Genomic DNA, 23,937 nt, shown 5'->3' with positions numbered 1-23,937 from the left:
CGGGATTAGGCACATTCGTGATCTTAAAAACAGAAAAACGTCCCAGCCATTGGACGTTAACTCGTCAAGGCCAAAGTTCCGAGAAAATGACCCCTGTCGCGCCCCGACGTAACACTCAATTACAGTGTAAACGTCAGTTTGTTAATGAGTTGCAGTACATTCAACAAAGTTCGGTATTTATGTAGTAGCACATGTGTGTTGGATGTCGATAAAACGAGCGAGGGACAATTGTAATACAATTTTTGATACCTCCAATATTGAGGAAATGAACAAAATTGTCTAAAAGTAAGCATTTTCTTACGTAATGAAATCCGTTCGAATCTGTGTATACGTAAAAAAGTTACTCGTGACAGTCGATGCGTGAATGCCATCCGATGCACGGCTGTATGAAACAGTCCTTCGACGAGGCAAACTAATAAAACGGAAAAACAGGCTCATTAGTTTTCAAAGGCCTTGGAATAAGTTTCTCGAGTGTCCTAACTTTCATTTGCCGCGAACGAGATTCGGCAGCGAGTACGACTTTATTGCGGTGTATCGAGCAGCACCTTTTCCGCCAAAGAAACAACAGTTGGCCAGACCAATTCTTATAGGACGTATCTGTCACTTCATCACGGTTTAGCAGATCAACGAGACAATTTTCCGTCTGGTATCTGCAAAGCGATAAGATTACCTATATTATTTGCATGTTGTATTATTAATATTGATAAAAGCAGTATCGCGTGTACTTGTGCTCGGTTGGTTTAGTTTCAAAATATATGGGAGACACCTTCTTGTCATACGCGAACACCTTTATCTCTGTGATATAGATAAACGATCGATAAGATCATTGTGTTCGTGTTGAAACCTTTATTGTCAAGAATCGGGGAGAACCGATCGCGAAAAAAAAAAATCGGTATTAGATTCTAACACAGCGAACTCGGCGATTGTTCATTACCATTATTTTGCTCGTGATTTTCTTTATATTCTATTGTAGTTGTCCTGTCGCGTGACTCGTCATGTCCTGGAAGTTGGGACTTTTGTTTACTTGCGCTGTTGTTTTCCGTGGCTGCCACGCGTTCGCGGCTAGGCAGCATGAACACTTCGAGCTATCCATCATACATATCAACGATTTTCACGCAAGGTAAGCCATTTTTTTTTTTTTTTTGGTTTAAATTAATTGTCCATCGTGCACAAAACACGGTAAACTGATGCGATTACTTTTGATCGGTAAAAACGCACGATAAGCACACTCGGCAATGTAAGCCTTGGTCTTGAGTGAATTGTGTATTATGTGAAAAGAAAATTCGTCCAAACATAGATTTGTAGAGACCAGCGCAACGTCTAGCACCTGCCACAAGGGACACGAGTCCAAGTGTGTCGGCGGTCTCGCGCGTGTGTTAACGGCCAGCCAACAACTGTTGAATGAACGGCCCAACGCTATTTTTCTCAACGCCGGGGATAATTACCAAGGCACGCTCTGGCACAACGTTTATCGTTGGAACGCAAGCGTTCACTTTTTAAATAAATTGCCCCACGATGCTATGGTAAGTGTATCTAATGTAGGAAAAACGCGTTAATTATTATTCATTGGTTGTTTGTTGATACGCGAAAATGTATAAAAATTGATCAAATTTACTTGGAATTTACTCTACCGCGAGACTTTATTTATCATCGCACTGATCTTATTAGAATTTATATCCACGCATCTATCGATAATAATAATAATTTTTCGTCTTAATAGCTTGTGTTTTAAATTATTTTAATGTAAAAGTTTCGATGAAACATTTTTGACGGTTTTTGAACAAAAAATTAACCATCGCACATAAAATATAAATAATTGCACCATTTTACGCGCAATGTATTTAATTTTAATACACTTTACTTTAATTAAATTGTAGCAAAGGTACATCTTGTACATCGTTGGAGAGATTATTTACAGTACATTGATGTGTAAACTCACCGTGTAAATTATTGAAATTCGAATAATTTTGGTTAAACACATTATTCATTTGATGATTCATATAAAGTAATTATTATATATAAACTTAAAAAATATATTTACATGGTCTATGCTTCGTAAAAAAACCGTTAGTCGATCCGTTATCAATACGACATTTGGAACACCTAGCGTTTTATATTTCGGAATAAATTCGCTTAATTAGAATTTGCCCCACAGCGTCGGTGCCGCTGTTATATGTAAATTCCATGTAAATTTCCATACTGTAAGGAGTATTTGCGTGGAGTAAGAAATTATTTAATAACCTCATAGTAAACGACAAGAGGATAAACAGTAACGAGGAAAAATATTGTGCAAATTAACAACTCCCTCTTTCCGCTGTTTACAGACAATCGGAAATCACGACTTTGACGATGGTATCGCGGGACTTGTCCCCTTCCTGAAACGAGCTAATGCACCAATTGTTGTGGCAAACATAGATGACAGCCTAGAACCAACAATCCAAGTAAACGCATACCTCCAATTCTAAATAATAAATCATAGCAATCTATTATTAGCTACTAACTTGTTTTTTGAGAGGCACAATTTTTCATCGGCAACGATGGTTCGTTAAATAAGAAAATAAAAAGAACAATCAGATAAAAATGCTTGTAATGTTCCAGAATTACTACAAGAACAGCACGATTATCACGAGGGGAAATCGAAGAATCGGTGTAATTGGCGTGATTATACAGAGCACCAACGTAAGCGATGATTCGCGCATTTTTTAACTAATGAAATCAATCGAGTCAAACGGAAACAACGTTTTTCATTTCAGACTCTGTCCAATACCGAGAAGTTGAAGTTTCTGGACGAAATCGAGTCGGTGAATGCCGAAGCCACGAGACTGAAGGCCAAGGGGGTCGACATAATCATAGTTTTGAGCCACTGCGGCCTGGACGTGGACCGAAAAATCGCTGCCAATTGCCCGGATATCGACGTCATCGTTGGCGGTCACAGCCACACGTTTTTGTACACTGGTAAGATACATGAATTACTCGTAGAAAAAAAAAGTTGGTCGTTTATAATTGCACAATACGTAATTTAATGACATGTGTTGTCAAAACTAAACTGTGCCCCATATACCTGAATTTTTTGTAGGTCAGCCACCATTTATTGACCATCCAATAGACGAGTATCCGGTTGTTGTCAAGCAGAATCGAACAAACCGGACGGTACTGATAGTTCAAGCGGCGGCTTTCACAAAGTATTTGGGGAACTTGACGGTGTGGTTCGACTCGCGAGGCGAAGTCGCCGACTGGGAAGGAAATCCAATTTTATTGGACACGACGATCGAACAAGGTACGACAGTTTTAACGTACAAGTATACATGTGACATTTAAAATTGTCCGGCAGATTCCGAATTTCTTGAAGAACTGAAACCGTGGCAGGAAACTATAGACGCAATGAGTCAAGTCGAGGTGGGCGTGACAATTGGCTACTTGAACGCCACTTGCCGTATCGGCGAATGTAACATGGCCAATCTGATAACAGACGCTATGGTTCATGCGGTGAGCATCTTTTTTTTTTTAATCAATATTATTTTAGTAACGTATGGAAAAAATATATGAATGAACGTGTGGATTTCCAGTATGTCAATAAATCAGATAATCCAAATTATTGGACGTACGCCGCCATCAGCTGCATGAACGCTGGGGGCATAAGAAATAGCATATCACCTGGTCTGATTACTTATGGTGACGTAGCTACTGTGCAGCCGTTCGACAACACGTGGGACGTAGTCGAACTGAAGGGCGAGGATCTCCGCACTGTAAGTATTATACATGGATCATCGCTCTGCTCTAAATTTTTTTTTTTTTTTTTTCTTATTCCGAATGTGCGTACTTGTGGTAAAATATTTCGTTGGTTTTCAGACGCTAGAAGAATCCGTGTCGCGCAGTTACACCGAAAAAATTTTCAGCGGAGCTGGTTTCCTTCATTGGGCCGGTGTTAGAGTCGTGTACAACGTCAGCCAACCTGCCTACTCTCGTATCGTAGACGTCAAAGTCAGGTGGGTTTACGTGAAACAACCCTACAGTTTGAGTTAACAAATCGTCAACTACTGAGATGTGATTTTTTTTTTTTTTTTTCGTTAGATGCCAAGATTGCGCGGAGCCGAAATTCGGAGATCTGATGCATGAAAAATGGTACCGGGTGATCGTGCCGTCTTTCGTGATGAACCGAGGCGACAACATGACAACCATATTCAAGAAACATCGTAATCATCAGTTCGGCGGTCTCGATGTACCGCAAATCGTGGATTACATTAAAGCCATCACGCCCTTTAAATACGAACTTGAGCAAAGAGTTGTGTTACTCGGCAAGTGCTGCGGTTAGAGATATATATAACCATAGGCCAATTAAAAGATGTGATTATCGTTGTTGTCTCTATTAACGTGATAAATAATAAAAATGGATGAATTTTTGTAAAAAATTGTAACGCATCGAAACATGATTGGCAAGAAATAAAATATGCATCGATGAAATCAATAAACCACATAGGTGCCATATGAATCAAAGCCGTTAATTTAAATTTCTTTGGTCAAGTAAATGTTTAAGAGTTTTACAGCTGCAGCGAGGTATAGGGTATAGTACCCATAAGTGCACGCACAGGAAGTGACAACTACACGCATGGGATATTAAAGCTCTTTTGGTGTTGCAGAGACGGAACAGCTGAGTTCGATCGCACCGCATGCACGTAAGGGCAATAAAAAAGAGAGCGAAACAAGGGGGAGAGCCTCTCGTACATATAGGCACATGGTGGGTACGTGTATATGTATAATAAAGACGGTGGAGTAAGACAGAAGTTTGTATATATATATATATACGTATACACCACACACAATGGGGCGCGCCGTGAAAAAAGAGGGGCTCCTCTCTCGCCCCATATGGTTTCCAAATGCCGGCTGCCCCGTTACGTGTGCGGCACACGCGCGCGTACCAGTACGTATACACATAAATACATTTGTACAGAGAGTTGGGGCCAAACGCTTTTTCTCTGTCCGGAGGGGGTTTCGCTCTCGTTCGCCCGTAGGGTCGCCCGCGACAGTCTGTTTTTGTACGCCTACCCCCCCAGGCTGATCGACGCTGTGTCGTGTGCTAGTCGTCGTCGTCTCCGTTGTTGTTATTTTTTTTTTCCCCTCCGTATATTTAACAGTTTTGGGAAAATTTTTCCCATTGTTTTTAAGCGTGCTTGGACCTTCAACGAGGGTGCGCCGATCACTCGCATAGGCATGTTGCTAAGTATACATTTAAATTTCCGGAGCTGATTCATCGATCGAACAAATTTTGTAAAATTCGATTCATGAGAAAATACATTTTTTTTTTTTCTTCTCCCGATTACATTGGAATGTGCGCGCTCGTACACATGCGGGTATATTGTGTATATGTATATACATGTAAGATGGTTCCATGAATCATCGCAACCCTTAAAAATTTACTTTGAAAATACAATATTGGCTGCTCTTGTGAATTGTTCTTCGGTACTTGGCCGTATTTAATTATTTTCTCAATTAGTTGACGGTTGCCCTCAAATTTTCATTCCGAGCGACGAAGAACAGTTGGATGTAAATTAAAACAAACCAGTGATATCTAATCGAACGCCAAACTAACCCGCCCGACTTTTAAACAGATAAGTGCGGAGGAGCCAATCGGAGGGGAAAAAAAAAAAAGTCATCGCAATGATCCCAGAGCGAGACGACTTTTGGCTGGGCGGAGCGCCATCGGAGACGACGGCATCCGGACGTGTCGCTTCCTCGTCCCAGCTGGCGCCGGACGCTGCGGTCGATCACTTGCGACTCAACAGGCCGGACCCGAACTCGGCTTGGTTCACCTATTGCCGGTACGTCGAGGCCATGGAGGCCACGGGCAGGAAATTCGACCAGAGACTCGTGCTCGAGGCCATGTTTCGGGGCAGCAACCTCGTCTACAGGGCTCCTCCTCCCACCGCGACCGCTGATTCTTGATGTGCTCTCTTCTTTTTCTTTGCCCCGCGTACTTGACGATGGTTATTTTTACCGGTGTAGGCGTGTGTCCGAGGGGGGCCTCGCTCTTATTGCATCTGCTAGTCATAAAATTCGTACGTGTATTATGTACATTTACATGCGAGTGCCGGGATGGATGAGAAAAGTAATGTTTTTTTTTTTTTTCATTCGCATGATTGAATCATTAGAGACCAAATATTATTTCTCTGTGAATTTTCGGAGCTTATGTGAGCCGATCGGAGGTGGGACGCAAACAAATACTAAATTCAAAGAGAATTTCACCTAGTCCTTACGGAATAAGTTACATCAATAACTTTTTTTTCTTATTTTTTTTTACTTTAATTATTATTATTATTATTATTAAGCCAAAACCAATATTATCTCATACACTGCCATGATATTATTATTATTATTACTGTAAGCTCATGAGATTAAAGTAGCAATATTAGTTGGATGACTAAGTAAACTATATGTGTATTATTATTATTATTAGTTAGTCGAAATAAAAATAATTTGACATTGATTGATCTATTTATAGAACTGTGACTATTTGTATGGACGAAAAAGGAGAAAAATAAATCGAAAAACAAAAAAAAACAAGACGTATGTAGACTTTGTTTTTATAATTCAATATTTTATTGTACAATTCCATTTCATTTAATTAATAACAATACAAAGTGTGATCATACTATATCACACGCCTCTATACATAACACAACATGGAGCCTCATATTATTACTGGTTTTTCATCTTATGCATAGAATAATACTTTTTATCTGTATGATTATTTAAAAGATTTGACACGGGTAATAGGGGGTCGAAGTCGAAAAATTCGTTATCGATATGTACGTCGTCATCGTTTATTTTCTTCAATAAGTACGAAATTTCAAGGCTTTTTCAGCACAGACTCTAGATTTCGAAAAATTTCATTTGATCAACAAATTTTTTTTTTCATCGCGATATAACATTTTTTTTATTTTTTTTTTTTATCAAAGACTGAAGAATTTTGTAGTTCAATAACTTGTTATTTCACCGTATAAATCCGCATTTTAATTACTTACATCATTAATTGATTATTTTTGTTACCTAAATCGGCAAACAATTTTTACCTATAACAAAGAAACTCAAATTCATTGAAACAGAATTATCGTATATAAATTTAAAAATTCAATTTATTTTATTTCACGATTCGATTAAAACAAATAAACAGACAAATCGTCAATTGATTACACATTTTAACCTTACTTAGTTCACTTTTACTAAGTTACATTTTCTAAATCTAGTAAATTCAGATAACAGTTATCCTAATTTACCACCAAGTTGTTAATATAACAAATCAGCTACACATCAACTAAATTTTCATACGAATCATCAACTTAACATTTTTTATGTATCGTTTAATACTACGAAACATTATACCGATGTAAAGGACGTAATAAAATATTGTTACGGATAAAAATCTGTGTACAGCTGTATAATCGCAATATATAAAAAAAGAGCATGTAAATGTTTCCAAACAAACTTCTGTTACGTTTTGTTTTGAATACAATTCCATTGTCTCCTTATTTGCACAAGAAAAATCATTTAACCCAACAATACGCTAATAAAGTAAAAGCTGCGTAAATAGATCGCTTTTAAAACTCTTATAAAAAAAAAAATAATCATAATAAATCGCATGCATTCATTTGATTAACATGTACGTTATAAAAAAATAAATCATTAACATTCTAGAATTCACCTAAAGTATGTATAATTAAATCGGAATCGCGATAAGCACAAAATGCACTTTACTTTTATCATGGCGTTAACTATTGCACTGCCAATATAAAAACATTACTTAAGTAACTATCTCGCTTGAATCCAACAGCATCTCGGAGCATTAACTAAATGATAAAAAAATATTGCGAATTGACTCGTTAACCTGCGAAAATTATCATCTGCGAGAAAAAAAAGTTCGCTACCGTCTGATATGTGGTTGAATCTCAAGACGGTAAGACATCGAGTTCCAGTACGCTCTGAGTGGCAATTGATTTATTATCGTTAACAGACCTGAAACTTCCTGCTGAGCCATTCCTAAGGTTTCTCTCCTCGCCACCGATTGCGTTCACGGCAGCCGAATGCCTGGGAAGTGTCGCGATTGGATTTGTCTCTTTCACTCTTTTGACCTTCTCGCCTCTGTCTATTTCTCGCGCTGACTCTGAGCTCAGTCTTGGTTTTGTCGAATTGTTTGCAAGATTATTAGCGTTTGAATTCTGAAAAACAGAGTAAAATAAAAGTTGTTACTAGATATCACAAACAGTCATTCATAAATTTTACTTCTTTGGGCTTGACTTACCAGTTTATCGATTTTCTGGCTGTTTTCATCGCAGTAATTAAGCACTGTCTGCATGGACACGGTATTTCTTCTTTCATCGTACAACATGCGCGGATTGAGTGGTACCTCGCGCGTTGATCCACCAAAACGATCTACATTTCTGAAAGGCAGCAAGCAGTCCGGTGGGCTTCCTCGTTGGCTGTTGGACCACTGGTGTTCGGTAGACCCAATTACTGCGTAATCCGAGGGCACGCTCTCGGATACACGCTTTTCGATTTTGATTTCCGTAACTGGATTCTGCCGAATTAGCAAGTCAGGTGCAGCCTCCGGTAATGGTTCGGGGGATAGTGGTGGCCAGTCGATTCTATTGGCCATATCTCTTTCGAATAGACGGAATTTCTGGGGCGACTTTTCAATGTTGTGCAACTTCTTTCTCAATTTTGTAAACACCAGGTATTCGATAAAGAAATACTCTATGAACATCGCCAGTACAAAGTTGACCACTCCGTAAGCTAGAAGATACAGCCTAAAGTTCGTGTCATCGGGTAACTCTAACTCAAACTGATTTCGAAGAAACTCGAACGGCCCGAGGGCCAAGTAAGTCGAAAATGCACTCAGCAATATGAATGAAGCCAAGAGTCCGTAATTCGTCCAAATAGCTTTTCTGTAAGGACGACCCTTGGAAAACACAACGGCAATAATAATGTACTGAATCGAGCTAACGATGAACACGGTGTAATTCTCGTGACAGCCAACGAGGTCTTTATTTTCGGGCGGCTCAAAGGGCCGAAACCATTGCATTTGGCGCAAGTTCCACAAGCTCAAGTACTGAAACACGGCGACGAGTAAGATTTGGGAGAACAAACTGAGTACCGGCGTAAGGCTAATCAAGCTATTTTCAGGTGGTGTTTTGTGTAGGGGTCCCTCGTATGCCTTGGTCTTACCAAAGAAAAAGGCAAAGATCGAAATGATGAATAGATCGATGTAAAGAAACTCGTAGTCCGTGAGGTTCGACTCGATCTGGTAGAGCAGCTTCACCGAGATAAATTGGATGAGCGAGTAGCCAGCCATGTACTTGAAAATGCCGAACGAGGTGACAAGGGCGGCTCGGCCCTCACGTACCACTGTCAATACGCAAGAAATGTTCGTGTCTCGGCTTGTAAACGGCGAAGCAACTGAGGATTCCGTGTCTGATAGCGAAATACCCGTGTGAGCAGCTTTCAAAGCACCGCAGTCGTTGGCACCGTCACCAACCATCGCCACGTAATAACCGAGAGCTTGTAGTTCTTGCACCAGCTGTTGCTTTTGGTCCGGTGACATTCTTGCGAAAATAGTTCCACGAGTCACTATGTTTGGTATTAACTCAGGATAATATTGCTTTATCAATGCCCACGTTTTTCCAGTTAAAGCAAACACGTAATCGTTCTTCTTGACACCTTTTCCTTTACCATTGCGTTGAATACTAGAAGTATAAATACGTTTTTTAAATGAAAACAAATTTTAAACTACATACCACCGTAAATAAAAAAAAGACTCACTTATCGGATAAATAATTAAGGCCAGAATCTGTCCGATGATTAGCAAAGCCACTTTCAATGGTCTCTAGACTAACAATACTATTGATGTCGGTGATCTCGCTAAAGTCGCCTTCAGGCCCGGCAATGATCGGCGAAGAATTACTCTGACTGCCCTGAGATTCACTTCGCGTGTAGTATATGCTGGGTTGGGTTTGATTTTGCTGCGTGACTGCAGTCACAGCAATAACTGGCACACCAGGCTTAACTATATCGCAATCACGGGCAACCGACAAAGCTGTAAGTATATTGTCACCCGTCACCATGACCACTTTGATTGCCGCTTCGTTCAATGCTGCAATCACCGGCATAGTTTCCGGCTTCAATCGGTTCTCCAGAATCACGAACCCTAGGAAGTTCAGCTCGGTTTCCGCAACTTCTCGGGTTATGCGTTGTACTTTGGCATAGGACAGTTTCTTAAGCGATTTGTGCGCTAGAGCAATCACACGATAGCCCTCGGAGGTGTATTCTTGCAAAATATTGTTAAAATCGTGCGGGACTGCAATGATAAAAAAAAAAAATTTCATTCGAGATGAAAAATTTATGTCAAGCGAGAGACAAAATTGAATACTCACTCGAATCTGGATTTGAAAGACTTAGGATCATTTCAGGGCTGCCCTTGCAGTAAAGATCGTAGTGGTCAGCACCGAGTGTCCTGATGATAACACTCATACGCTGTAGGCTCGAGGTGAACGGAAACTGTCTGACAATGCCAATCACCACTCCATCATCGGTTAATTCTGTACTTGCCGTCAAATTTTCAGTGACGTCTGCGCCAAGCTCGTCATTTATGTGCGATGGTTGTTGGTAAACTGCAGAGTCTGGTGGTCTAACAATCGTGGGGAATAACATGGAAAATTTTGACGTGTCCGAGACATTGGGTTCCTCCAGTATCCATCCCGTGGACTCAAACATCTTCAAATCCAATGGATCGCCTACCAACTGACCGTCGATGATGGTGATTGAGTGACAAGTGACCATTCCTATGAGAACCTCGTTTAGCGGGAGAATAGTCATGTCTTTGATTGGTAATTGGAATTTTGTCGTGCAGACCGTGACTACGCCCCACATGTCCAATCCATCTTCCGTTAAAGTGCCAGTTTTATCAAAACAAACGCAATCAATTGACCCGGAAACATTAATAGCTCTGGGACTTGTGCAGTAGATTCTGCTTTTTTCCAGTCGATGTTGGGCCACTATTGGAAAATATATAAATTAGTTTTTTTTTTTCAAATGATTTTTATAGTTATAAAAGAATAATAATTGGGGTACAAAAATTAATCACCTAATCTTCCAATGGTCATAGCGGCTGGAAGAGCCGGTGGAACGACGATTGTATAAAGATCAAGAGCTTTGACAATAATGTCCATTGCTGAGGCGCCTCGCGAAATTTTCGTAATGACAGTGTGGACGACTCCGATGCTGGCAACAATAGCGAGAAGTATGACAAATTTGTACGAGTCCTGCTCGAACTTGAAGTCAACCGGCGGTGGATACATGATGGAACGAACAAGGCCACCCTTGCTTGTGTTGTAACCAGTACGAATAACTACGGCCAGTACCTTCTCGTTGCCAAAATAACGCGTTTGTAGAATCTTGGTACCGCAGTACAGAGTGTGCCTTGCGTGCTCCTTGCTCTCGTAGATAACATCGTTGGTTGCAGGCATGGGAGTCTTGGTGACTGGTACCGATTCACCCGTCAGCATAGACTCGTTGAGGATGCAATTACCCGTGAGGAGGACAGCATCGCACGGCATCACACAACCGTGCGACGGTATTACAAGTGTGTCACCCACCACTAGGTATTTGGATGGAATAGTGCTCGTGGCGCCAGTCAAACGATCACGTAATACTGTCACCATATCTGACGACGAGACTGTCGATCGTAGTCTACGCTGGTTCTGCAAAGACGGAATGTTCTTTTAGTTATAAAGCAAGACCAATTCAAACAGAAGGGTTAATTTTTCAACTTACCTTTTGAGTCTGTAGCACAGCCATGACAATACCACAACTAGACATGAACAAAATGACAGCAGCATAGTAATAATAATTATCGGATATCCACAGGATGAAGCTGAGGATCTGGAAGACGTAGAAAGGATTAAGGACCTCGAGAGCGAGGAGGTGAAGGAAGTTCTTGACTGGTACGACGATCTCGTTGTTGCCGTAGATGCCGCGTCGCATACTTTGCTGGGCAGCACTTAGACCCGGCGTCTGATGGAGAGTCGAGCTCAACACGCCGGTGTCTAGACCTCGCAGCTTCAGGTATTCGCATCGGTCAGTGTCCCAGATGTAGATGAGCTTCTTGCACGTGAACATGACGATTGATTGCGCTTCTGCAATGAAAAAAGTTGTTTTCCAAATTCCTGGTTTTTTATGAAAAATTTTTTCACAAAAATCAATGGAAAAAAAGGTTTTTTTTTTGCGTTTATCTGAATGCTTGTTAACAGTTAATAGTTAGCAATCGACAAAATACGATTTTCTCAACAATATAATAAGTGAAATTCATTTGACTGATTGTGATGTGCAACGTAATAGAAAATGAATTTTTCTTTTAATCTCCAAACGTACCCTTGAAATGACCACCAGATAAATGAAATGACAGTGGCATTGGCGCTTGTTCTTGATCCAGCTCTGGATCAACCGTAATAACGCTGTGCTCCGAATGCGAATCATACAATTTGGAAGGTGAATTTTTTTCGCTGGCATTTTTTTCGTCCTGATAATTTTTCCTTCATCGAACAAACAAGAAAGCGGTCGTTTAAATACACAGAGTAAAGACTTGCCACTTGCTTAAAAAGATTACTATCAATAAATTAAGTAACACTTTACGTTAAAAAAGTATATATACTATCAAAAAATATGTATATATACCTTATGTCCTGTGCTGAGACAGTCTTAATTTTCTTCACGTAGTAGCTGGTGTGCTTTCCCTGAAACTTCTCGATTAGCAGCACCGTTTCTGCTTGCTCGAGAGAACATTTCGAGTGGGTGGTATAGAGCATGTAACGTGGAGTCCAGTGAAAAAAAAGTCTTAATGCTCCACCCGTAATTATTATCAGGAACCATGTTGCGGCAGTGTAAACTGTATTTCTTTTATACCTGATATGAAATATACAGCAAGTTCGAACTTGAGTTTTAGTTATCAACACATTTAAGACACAAATGTTTATTGTCAGAAAACTCACCCATAAATTTCCATCTGATCTTCCTCACCAGGATTAACATAATCCACTCCATCCTTCAAGGGTACAAGGCCGTTGCCTCTAGTCTCTGAAAAAACAGGAGGTAAAACCATGAAAATTGAATTTAAAAATGTTAACAATCGTCATGTAACAAAATAGAAAAACGTAAGGGGCGCAAGGTGGCATACGTATTTGTAACTTTATGATTTTGTCACGTGCAAAGTAAAAATAAGTAAGAATAAGTTTTTATTTTACAATCTTACCCTCCAATAGCTCAGTTTTTTGCTCTTTTTGCTGATCTACATTAGCATTGTTGGCTCTTACGCCAAAAACGCTGTAATTACTTCTGGTGAAATTCAAGGAGAGTTTATTTGGTGTAGCTGGCATTTTTAAAACAACGATTTTTTTTCTCTATAGTTTTTTAAAGCCCTGTTTTTTTTCCTCAGTTCCTAACTACCGTATATTATTTATTTTTACACATACAATATATTCAACTGATACATCTATACATACATCTATAACTAACAGCTAAGAATAAAAACGCACGAAATGTCTAATCTTTGGCTTGTAATTCTTCAAATGCAAATCACATACATGGTATGTAATCTTCACCAAAGTTCAGTGTATAACATATATATATATATATGTGTCAAATGCTCCGAGGTTGAATCAAGAATATGAACCCAAGAAAAAGTAAACTCATCTGCTACCGACACATAGTGAGCGTCATTTTGGAGTCTTTTTCCACGAGTCTTTCAAAGATCAATACGCAGCAATAGCTTTGCATTTGACAAGAGCTAGTGCTATCGTTTGGTATCTTTTGTGGTGAAGCTGATGTCTTGTCAGTCACCAGGATCAGTCAGATTTTGCCATCCGATTGAATCAACAATGTCCCTCTCGAGTTTGCTCATTTCTTGTTGTGATCTTGAAGCTTGGGATTCCTTGAGACCTCCCAACAAGAAGACGTCTTGATCAAGCAGGAAGATACTTGCCAATGGAAGATGAACAGCTATCAGGAAAAAGTAAGCCTGTTACTCTCATATCAGTAGGTATCGTATGTGCATTGACAATCATCAATGAATAATGATCGATGACATCAATTAATCATTATAAACAATTTTACAAATACATTTAAAGATAATCATCAAAGTAAACTAAATATCTTTCAAATAAATGATCGATATACTCTAAATTTATCCCAAAACTATGAGCCAAGATTATTATTAGTTATCTCTTGTTTGAGAGTTTGTTAATACCCAATCGGATGAGTCACAGAAATATTATTGTCTCAATTGTATGTAACTAATGATTAATCAAAAAGTCAAATAAATTGTCAATAAAAGAGAGAAAAAAAAAAACAGAATTAATCAGAACAAAGTATAGGCATACCCTTGGCTGTCTGAGCAGCAAGATGAAGCTCGGAGGCTGCAGTTGATCTCGCAAGTAGTCTGCTGCTGTGAGATCTCAAATACATTACGAGCTATGAGAGTGCGTATCCCAAATAACGCGCGCCAACTGACTAATTGACGCACGCGAGAGTCAAAGAGTTTGTATGATACTTAAAAAAAAAAAGAAAGAAAAAGAGTAAGACACAGGCGCGGCACTTACGAAATTGGATTTGATTCGGTCCACTTAGCACTTATTCAGCAGATCTTTCTGCTGCACGCACTTTGTTCCTTATGTCTCTTCTCCTCCAACTTTTTTATTGTTGTCTCTTAATCAAAAAGAGAGTGGAGCACACTCGTATTTTATACACTGCACGCGCAAATACGTAGGTATATATAATTATACGACACTTGTGTCAACAGCAAAGCAAGAACGTCAAAATATTTTACTTAGTTTTTTTTTTTTTAATTCACCAAGTTCACACTTAAGTAAGTATAAATAAATGATGCGGGGAGGAGGAAAAAGTATTCAATGAGCTTGCTGATGCAGAAAAATAAAAAGGTAATGGACAGCAGATGCTCGCACCCGCGTCAGAAAGAGAGCCTGAGGAAATAAGTCAACTATTCTGAAGAATGTATACTTAAATATCGATCAGGAGTACTTATAAAATATGCAGCCGGCTGGTTGATGTTTCTCGAGTTTCCAATGATGATGACGATGATTCAGACGATTCGCTTGGCGGATATACCCGACGCGGGACTTCTAAGAACACGAAATTCCATAACAACGTGCTCGATCATTCCCCCTGGTGTTTTGTGCATGACGCCGCACTAGCGTTACACTTGCTTCCCTGTAATTTTACTTTATTTGGTTTATATTTTTTACCAACACCAATCTTCAGATTCCTTGTTATTGCAACATGGGGTGCAACCTCGCTTTCTCAAGTTTATCACACACTAGTACGTTCAACTGGATCAGGGAAAACCCGAAGCGCCGAACCTCTCGCTACACCTACTGCTGGTGACAATGAAAAAAAGCTCTGCGTTCAATATCACGCGGCGACCTCGTCAAGATGGCGAGGAGGGTGCACATTGCACATGGGTAACACACACAGAGCACACACAGGCTCTCCTGCTTGTTCCCCCGTTGGGCACTAAAAGCTTTGACGACGATGAATTGCAAATTTCTATATCAGCTCCAAATTTTCAAGTCTGCTGGACGCAAAACAATATCCATCCACACAATGCAAATGCTGTGCATCCACTAGGTGATCACGTAGAGGTGATTCACGGGCGCGTGCAAAAACACTTCGCAGAACAAGGAAATACGAGACTCTGTATCGTGGTGGCCTTGGTGACACACGCACTTATACACACACACACCCAGCCAGACTCGCGAGCAATCACAAGCTTGTGCAGATCAGATATCGCAGTATAGAGTAGAGCCAATATTATACTTATTAAAGTAGAGGTAATTATCTTATTTTGAACATGTACTGCGGACGACAGCGTGCCACACACTGAATTGCACCAGAGATTATCTCTGACTGCACTCTGCGGAGCGTGCACGAGTCAAGTTCGCGATATCGGGACAGAACAGAACCGCACCGGATGATCAGTTGTCTCCTGGGGCTCGTTACGTTCGTGCACTGGGAAGTACTCGGCTTAGGACGATGCCGCACAGTTCACTCGTATATAGGTAACTTTTATAAGCTCAACGAGAGAGAACAAATGCACACTTTTTATAACACACTCCGACAGTCCGACATCCGCGCGAATACTCCGACCCGCGCGCGCAGCAGACGATATTTTAGAGGCATAACATACGTATATATCTATATATATCACAAAAAGCTCACGCCTCTTCCTCTTCTGCTTCTCTCCCGCGGGAGCTATTATATATATACATTTATATTGATATAAATAACAAAAGCGAGAGGATATTCGCTCGCACCCTTGTACGGCACATACGTAAATAATGCTTATCTCCGAAATTGTGTTTGCTTTTTCTTCTATAAGTATATATAATACTTATGAATTAGTATATATACTCTGACAAGATTGAAATAACTCGTCTGCTAGTCAGAGGGGATGCGGATGTATGGTTATATACATATACATATATATATATATATATATATATATATATATATATAGCCCACTAGTATAATCTTGTGCCTTGTGCAGCGAGGCCGCGAGGCGGAAAGGAGCTCTCTGCATGTGCACATCGATGTCAATGTCGATCGGCGGCGATTAAGTACGCGCGTGTCGAAACATATGGTATAAGTACTTACTAACGTTAATTAATTCAATAATTATAGTATATGTCCATGCCGGAAAAAGTTTTATGACTGCTTATAGCTGCCTCAAAAAAAAAACAGTACCTCTGTTATAGTTGGCTTGCTAGTTGTTGCAGACTGCACTCACACCGTTTTGGACTCAACTATTGAATGATTAACAATAATTTTAGCTTTTAGATGAATCGAGGTATCCTGTGGCTAATCCAATAACTCAAGAATAATGATGTATTCAAGTAGTATCAGTACGTCGGAAGGTCAAAGCGCCCTGGAGGTAAAGTGTACTTGTATACATATATATTCAAACCACAACAATAGCACACCCCTGAGCTTGTTTCATATTCCGTATGACGCTTGCGAGGCGTTTTTTCTTCGACAGCGATTTTTGACTACATGGCACACGCACGTAAATATGTTAGTTTTCGTTTTATCTTCTTATCAAAAAATTTCAGAGACATCCAATCTCATATGGTTATGAATAAAAACGCATACTTCTAAAGACAATTACTTTGCTAGGATTTTAGCATCTAGAGACTTTCATTTTACTTTTTACAATGCTGAGAGCTGTAATGGGGACATCCCCTAATTTTAAGATTGTGAAAATAGATTTGGTTTACTTGATATTGTGTTACATCAAATTTTTTTCTATTTTGATTTTTTTCACAAGCTAAAAACACGTACAATAAACTTCACGATGAAACATTTCGAACAAATCTTATTGGAAGTAATATCAGATGACAAAAACATTATCCGTGATACCAAATAACTCTCTAATTTTGTGATTTTTTTTTTTTTCCAAAGTCGACCAAATACGGCACAATTCCACAACTCATCCGTAAGTTTGGATTTTGGGATTGTTTTCCACTCAGCAACACCGATTCGCAAGCTCAGTTGACAAACTTCAGTTTACCAGAATATTATACACATGTAAGTTGATTTCTACAGTCGATAGCAATGAAAAGTTTTTTTCTTACTTTGGGGGGACTTTTTTTTCCTATCCTTGGTAGCGATCCAACCATATGCGTCACCAGGCACAATAGCTACTATTTTCAAGTATCCAAAAAGACAAATGTAATCATATAGTTGCATTATTAATACGTTACTTGTTAATGATTGATTTTTCCATCACAATACCTCGAATACATGTTATATGTAGCCGAGGAGCACACACGTGTGCAACGGTAAACGCAAAAAGGTGTTGGCAGTTGATTATATATACTCAGCAGAAAATCTAGGAGCTATGTATAGCTTGGGTATCTCATATTTTACCATCAGCTTTGTACACTCACAAGTAAGTGCTTGTTTGAAGAGCGCGTTGGCGTGTTATTGTATAGAATATTTCAACCCCCCACTGCACACTGCTGCACTGGACGTTCGTAGAAATCGGGTGGATGTCCCACGTCATAGATATACTTTTACAGCCTTACATCTTATTTGAGAATATAACGTCACGAGACACATAATCTGTGTTCCCGCTGTTGTAGTTGATGTGTACACGCGCGTGTGTCCGTGCACCGTTGTATTTAAAATAGACTTGGCAATTTGATTCTCAATGGAACGTATAGTATCGGTTTATTTTCGGCAACCCGCGCAAGGTTAGTCATCTCTCGCTTGTTACGTATATGCACACGCGCCCCCGTCTGTGTAGATTATACGTTTATCGAATAGTCCATCGAGTTTTTTGTTTTTTCAATTGACTCTTAAAATTATCGTAGGAGTATCGTTTGGATCGCGAGTGTTGCGAATTCTTACGAATTTTAATAGAGTGCTACATCTTGCGTGTACTCGAATAAACGCCGCGACTGAAGAAGAAAAGAAAAGAGAGAAGAAACTCATAAATTGTCTGGATTCCTTGCGCGCTTCTACAAATGATACACGCCATAATTCGTCAAACGGGAATTTTTCTTGAAAAATGCGCTCCCTGTGTCAAGGTGAAACAAAACGAAAAAAAAAAGAAATCTCCTCGAAAGTCCCTGTACTATAATGGTTGTGCGACTTGGCGTGGCTTATAAATCACTTTGCACGCATATATACTGTGGCAACGATTCATCCTTTGGTAAAAAATGCGACTCTCCCGACAAAACGAGAATAGCTGCCAAGCCCAAGTCCTTTTTTTTAATTTTTTTTATTATCATACGGACCGTGTATGCGTGACGCGTTCCATGTACGATATACACGCGTGTACATAAATATACAGATTTTTCGAGGGCTTCGTTATGGCAATCGCGTCCCTTTGTTTCGAGCATATAATAGCGCTTTGATCCGATCTCGAGATGTTTGGGACAAGGTTTTTTTTAATTTTGTTTCGGGGGTTCCTCGCTTCGAGATCTCTTCCAAATATTTGAGGAAAATGATGATCGCTCGTGAGTCATGACGATAAGAAATTCCGTCTCTGTACGTACATATATTTATACTGATGATTGCGAGTTTTGGAAACGAAAGGTTGCCCGATATTTCATCAGTTTTCAAATATCGGGTATTGCAAAAAGTTACGGGACACAATAATAACTAAAATAACACACACAAATGTATGTTTTTTAGCTCAGTAATAAATTGTACTTCCCCAAATTTGTACAAGCGTTTCGCGAAAGGCAAACAATCACACTTTGACAGTAATAAAACAATTGAAAAAAAAAAAAAAAAAGCATTCATCGTTTAGTAGCAGATTTTCGCATGAGCGTCAAAAGAGCGTATCATTTCCTTGATCCCGTTTCCCGTTAGTCAACAGTTAGGTACACGTATAACAATCATCGCGATAAAACGCAGTGTCGTAGTTTTTTTGCGTAATCGCGTTGTGAGCATGAAAACCCAGTCGCGCGCTTCGTGGCTACCTGCAATTTTCGGTACAATTTTGAACGAGCAGTTTTTTTTTTGTTCCACGCGCGACAGTGCACCTTTGATTGATCGATTGAAACAACGGAGCCGATCAACAGATATCGCATAGGCGGGAAAGATCGCTGGGCTTATCTCGAGATACCGGGGATTAACATTTGCGCGTCGATGAATTTTCATCGGCGGTGATTCAGAATTGTCACCGATTTTTCAGGAATTTATTTGCACGATGCTTTCAATACAAGTATGACTTTTTTTTTTAATAGAATTGGATGACAACATTTTATTTCGTACATGTTATTGGAATTGTTTTTCGTTGTGTTAGTATGATGGCAAGTAAGAGAAGTAACTCTTACTAATCACATATCTTGTGAAATTTGTGACGACATCAAACTTTAACGTTAATTTTTCAAAATAAATAATGTAGCATTTTAATTGAATCATTAAAAAAGTGTGTGTGGTTATACGCAACTTGTGAATATAGAAATAAGATTTTCTAATTTGCTATGAAATTTACTGACCGCGTAAAAAAGTTGTTATCCTACCTACAACATGAATTTGCTTTGAAGGAAAAAAAAAATTTTTTTTCCTCGTTACTACGAGGAAAAACAATATTTCAACAGTTAAAAGATTTCAACTAAAACCAAAATATTTGAGTTTTCCTTGATGTAATTTATAGTTAAAAATAAAAAGTTTCTCGTGCAATAATGAACTTTTATTTCATACTTTTGTTTTGTGTCGTATGTTAATGACTCGAAAAATTCCGCTCGTGTCCAGTGTGCTGTGCGCATGTTTTCGCAAGATAAGATATCACGTTATATCAAGATTTCAACGTATTCACGAAGAAATTCATCAAATGTCTTAGACAATAATACATCGTATAGCAGGTATTGATTTTAATTAATTTTTTTTCAATTACCCTAAATCATTTCGTTTTCTCATAATTTCTTTTATTTTTACGTTTTACTATCCACTGGCGATAAATACAGTTACGCGAATCTCGTGAATATGTCGCAAAATAATTGCTTTCAAAGCTTTGTAAATTGATAATCATCATTAGTTATTATTACCTAGTTACTAGTACCAATGTTGGAAATTTAATATATTTCCAGTTTGCTTAAAATGAGAAAAAAATTGCTATTAACACTCACTAAGAAACAACAACAACAACAAAAATTACATACGAAACTCTAAACGGCAAAGTAGAAAGTAAAATATGAGAGAAATAATAGTCGAGGATAAAATAAAATAACTATCACGTATCGTAAGTTATAATCGGCAAGTATCGGAGGGGTGGTGCCTAATGATGCCCAATGTTTGCTCCGATAAAACATTGATGTTTAGTCAGATAACAAAGGCACGAAAAAGAGTTAAAGTTTTATTGAAATCATTTTATTATCAATGACAAAATCGACACCAGTAACTTGATTTTGCAATACTCGTTGAGATTAATTTGAAACTTCTTATTAATTATGTACCGGAAACGATGAAACTACGATAAAGTTATACCTAAAGTATACGCGTACAAATTAAAAAATCGTACTGCTGCATATTATTACGAGCCATTAGGTGCCAATACATGACAATATAATAGAGCCAAATGATAATCGACCTAATTTTTCTAACATGATAAATTCAATTTATGACTTTAAAACTTGTTGTAATTTGCTTCATAAAAAAAAAATTTACCTTCTCTTAAGCAGTCACAGTACAAAAGTTGAGGCTCTTGATTAAACTATTGTCGATAGCACTTTGAATATTATATATCAACTGTAAATTCCAAACTCATTAGCCGAGAATTCGATATAGGCTATCAAAATAGATTTTCAAAGCATGAAAGAAGTATATATCTACTCGAGGCGTTATTTCAAATTTTAACGTGGTAATAAATGTGTCTTTTTTTCTCTGATATTTTTTATAAACGATTGGCCCAATGAGTAAAGTACCGAATTATCACGTCAAAGATCCTTGCAAGTATACAGTCTTTTGTATGAAAAAAAAAAAAAAAAAAAAAAGATTCATTCGGGAGTACTGATAAAATTGTTACTAGTCCTATTTTGTGAAAACACTAGAAAGTTTAACCGCACTGCAACTCTCAGCGTTTAGATAAGAAAATGCCACCTTGCCCCCACTTTCGCTCGACTCCGTCGAAACAGCTAACAATAATTAATCAAAACAACTCACCATCCGTGACATCCATGCCGCCGATATGTTGCTGCACTCCGTTGTTGGATCACTTTGGAAAGAAAAAAAAAAAAAAAAAAAATGGCACCACGACACGACACCGATAGTCCAAGGCACTTTGGGCACTCACATAGCATATGTATACCACGTCACGTCACGTGTCCGCTGAACCAGCGATGCACGACCAATAATATTCCTCTCCGCGAATCGAAAAACCGCGAGGACTCGGGTCAGTCGTTGCGTCCCCCGTCGTCGTAGACTCGGGCACCGATCGGCCGTGTCTTGTTCGGAGAGCTCCTATCGATGCCCGGCATTTCGGTTGCAACGCTGACGACGACTAAAACTGCAACGTGTGTCTTCTTATCTCTCCTCTTGGGCTTTCTTTGATCTCCGCGTCGATCAGATCACCGGGGATATGCCCCGATCGTTGCAGTAGCAGTTGTGGTCACTTGACTTGCCCCGATTACCGCCGCTGATCTGCGAGTGACAGGCAGAATGGAAGGATCAATGCATTTTGTTGGCCAACTTTTTCTTTTGGCGATTGAAGGATTAAAACACGATATTCAATTAATATACTTTGACTCGTACGTTTTATTGATCTTTAACTCATAATACCTCATTGTAAATAAAATAATTTCACCTCTGGCCTTATCGCGCCTACAATTAAATTTTCATTTTTCCTATCCAGTTTCTTTGACGCATGCACGTAAATACGCAAGTCTTGCCCGAGTCATATATTTTTTTATATTTATTTAATTACTTTTTTTTTTTTTTTTTTTTTTTTTTTTTTTTTTTTTTTACATACTAACAATTCTAAGGTTCGTAAATACGTGGTTCTACTACGACTAACATTGGTTACGTTGCTTGCTCAGACCCAAATAATGTTTAATGACGAAATCGGTAATTTATCCCCAATTCCGTTTAAGAAAGTTTCACGTGTCAGCAGAAAGAAAGCGTATACGTGCTTATTCACGCATACTTACTTAATTAGATTCATATCAGGCTTGAAAATCTTGAAAATCGAGTTACACCCATCACGTACACGCGATACCTAATACCTACTTATCATCATGTATAATAGAATGCACATGTATATGTACATGATACGCATTATCCAAAAATGCGTGGTAAATTTTAAGAGATAAGCGAAATTTGTGGGCGAGCACAATGAAGAGTTAAAAGACTGGATAACATGGAATCATGATTTCGGTTGAACGAACAATATAACATGTGGCATCGTGGATCCGCGAAAAACTTTATTAATCATCTGAGATACATGTTGGGGGGGGGGGGCTGGTCCATAAAAAATTCGTCTCGTCTGATTAGGATTGGTATATTAATAATAATCTTGCCTTGATTTAAACTGTATATTATTCGCACCGGTACAAGGTATCTGTTACAAGAGACAACTAAACGTATGAGCTCAGATCGGCAACTCGATGTACCGATCGGATGTTTCAATGATAGACATATATAGAAAGATAAGGTCGTAGACCGAGTAGCATAACCTCGCACGGATGTTTTAAAAATATTCCAGTCAAGTAATTGCGTCTCTATTATCATAATATATGTACATCGACTCGAAACTGGACGAAGATGATGTCTGTATATACAAGGTGTGCTGTCATTCCGCCTCTTACAGCTCTGTCAATTAGGTGCATGTGTGTGACTTGATTTTTTTTACTTTATCGACTAGTCAGGCGTGTAATATATACCTCTAGATACTACAAAGTATAGGTAATGTGTACGTGGTACTCTCCAAATGTATAAATCGGTAAACATTTTCTCGCATACACACATAGTCCACATGTACCAGAGAGTTGATACGACATGAAACGAAGTAACTGCTAAATTCTGGTGAAACTTTGTACTTACCAGCAACGATTGCTCTTGTAAATGTGCTTCTTTATAACTTGTCAGTATAGTGCTGCACCTTTCATTCCAATTTACTTAATTATTGCCGACCGCGATTTCTTGAAGAATCAGGTGAATGTAATTGTCGATTCGGTTGAAAAAAGAGATGCAGGTGTAAAGAATAATAACGCAAAAACAAGGATCAAAAACCGGTGAATGAGAGAACAGTCCCGGGCAACAGTCGACGACCAACTGCGCTCGTACTTTGGCGCTGTCGATTCCCCGTCTCGTTTCGTACAGATTATGTATTACGTATATAGAATTGTACTCGCAGGCAACTCTACTATTATATTA

General features: G+C 38.9%; 2 protein-coding genes and 1 long non-coding RNA gene across 5 annotated transcripts; 2 read left to right on the top strand and 1 right to left on the bottom strand.

Annotated features, from left to right (window-relative positions):
• Window positions 1-596: 596 nt before the first annotated feature.
• Window positions 597-4,475, top strand: LOC111643108 (apyrase). Its single transcript, XM_023390315.2, has 10 exons — window positions 597-1,120; window positions 1,298-1,523; window positions 2,325-2,441; window positions 2,599-2,679; window positions 2,754-2,955; window positions 3,077-3,277; window positions 3,332-3,486; window positions 3,567-3,746; window positions 3,850-3,986; window positions 4,072-4,475. Exons 1-10 carry the CDS (start codon window positions 996-998, stop codon window positions 4,310-4,312), a joined length of 1,665 nt encoding a protein of 554 aa, XP_023246083.2. The 5' UTR covers window positions 597-995; the 3' UTR covers window positions 4,313-4,475.
• Window positions 4,476-6,931: 2,456 nt separating this feature from the next.
• On the bottom strand, window positions 6,932-23,821 carry anne (polyamine-transporting ATPase anne boleyn). 3 transcript variants are annotated; one of them, XM_089597502.1, is made up of 12 exons: window positions 23,605-23,821; window positions 21,860-22,206; window positions 21,730-21,781; window positions 13,035-13,119; window positions 12,721-12,948; window positions 12,418-12,578; window positions 11,821-12,182; window positions 11,132-11,747; window positions 10,422-11,042; window positions 9,811-10,345; window positions 8,294-9,734; window positions 6,932-8,210 (listed from the first exon to the last, which is right to left on the bottom strand). In XM_089597502.1, exons 3-12 carry the CDS (start codon window positions 21,743-21,745, stop codon window positions 7,941-7,943), a joined length of 4,335 nt encoding a protein of 1,444 aa, XP_089453628.1. In that variant the 5' UTR covers window positions 21,746-21,781; window positions 21,860-22,206; window positions 23,605-23,821; the 3' UTR covers window positions 6,932-7,940. The 3 variants fall into 3 exon arrangements, with proteins under 3 accessions (XP_089453628.1, XP_089453627.1, XP_014218277.2); XM_089597501.1 differs by lacking the exons at window positions 21,730-21,781; window positions 21,860-22,206; window positions 23,605-23,821 and adding exons at window positions 13,295-14,040; window positions 14,421-16,153 and having other exon boundaries at window positions 10,422-10,591; window positions 10,628-11,042; XM_014362791.3 differs by lacking the exons at window positions 21,730-21,781; window positions 21,860-22,206; window positions 23,605-23,821 and adding exons at window positions 13,295-14,040; window positions 14,421-16,152.
• LOC106646688 (uncharacterized) lies at window positions 16,663-17,850 on the top strand. Its single transcript, XR_016293413.1, has 4 exons — window positions 16,663-16,696; window positions 16,887-16,987; window positions 17,515-17,640; window positions 17,721-17,850. It is a non-coding gene; the product is annotated as an uncharacterized LOC106646688 (long non-coding RNA).
• Window positions 23,822-23,937: the final 116 nt, after the last annotated feature.

The sequence above is a fragment of the Copidosoma floridanum genome, unplaced genomic scaffold, assembly GCF_036245765.1.
Source record: "Copidosoma floridanum isolate Cflo_tuat_1 unplaced genomic scaffold, Cflo_Japanese_pri ptg000032l, whole genome shotgun sequence".
NCBI lineage: Eukaryota > Metazoa > Arthropoda > Insecta > Hymenoptera > Encyrtidae > Copidosoma > Copidosoma floridanum.
The sequence above is the reverse complement of the archived record's forward strand: the minus strand, read 5'-3'. Positions and strand labels throughout refer to the sequence as shown.

What these genes read in the sequence shown, in the direction of transcription:
- LOC111643108 (XM_023390315.2), top strand. Translation starts at nt 996, where the DNA reads ATGTCCTGGAAGTTGGGACTTTTGTTTACTTGCGCTGTTGTTTTCCGT. An exon ending in ATCAACGATTTTCACGCAAG is followed by an intron (nt 1,121 to 1,297) that starts GTAAGCCATTTT and finishes GTCCAAACATAG; the next exon opens with ATTTGTAGAGACCAGCGCAA. An exon ending in AGGGCGAGGATCTCCGCACT is followed by an intron (nt 3,747 to 3,849) that starts GTAAGTATTATA and finishes GTTGGTTTTCAG; the next exon opens with ACGCTAGAAGAATCCGTGTC.
- anne (XM_014362791.3), bottom strand. Translation starts at nt 13,418, where the DNA reads ATGCCAGCTACACCAAATAAACTCTCCTTGAATTTCACCAGAAGTAAT. An exon ending in GATCAGATGGAAATTTATGG is followed by an intron (nt 12,949 to 13,034) that starts GTGAGTTTTCTG and finishes ATTTCATATCAG; the next exon opens with GTATAAAAGAAATACAGTTT. An exon ending in TCTTTCAAATCCAGATTCGA is followed by an intron (nt 10,346 to 10,421) that starts GTGAGTATTCAA and finishes TTATCATTGCAG; the next exon opens with TCCCGCACGATTTTAACAAT.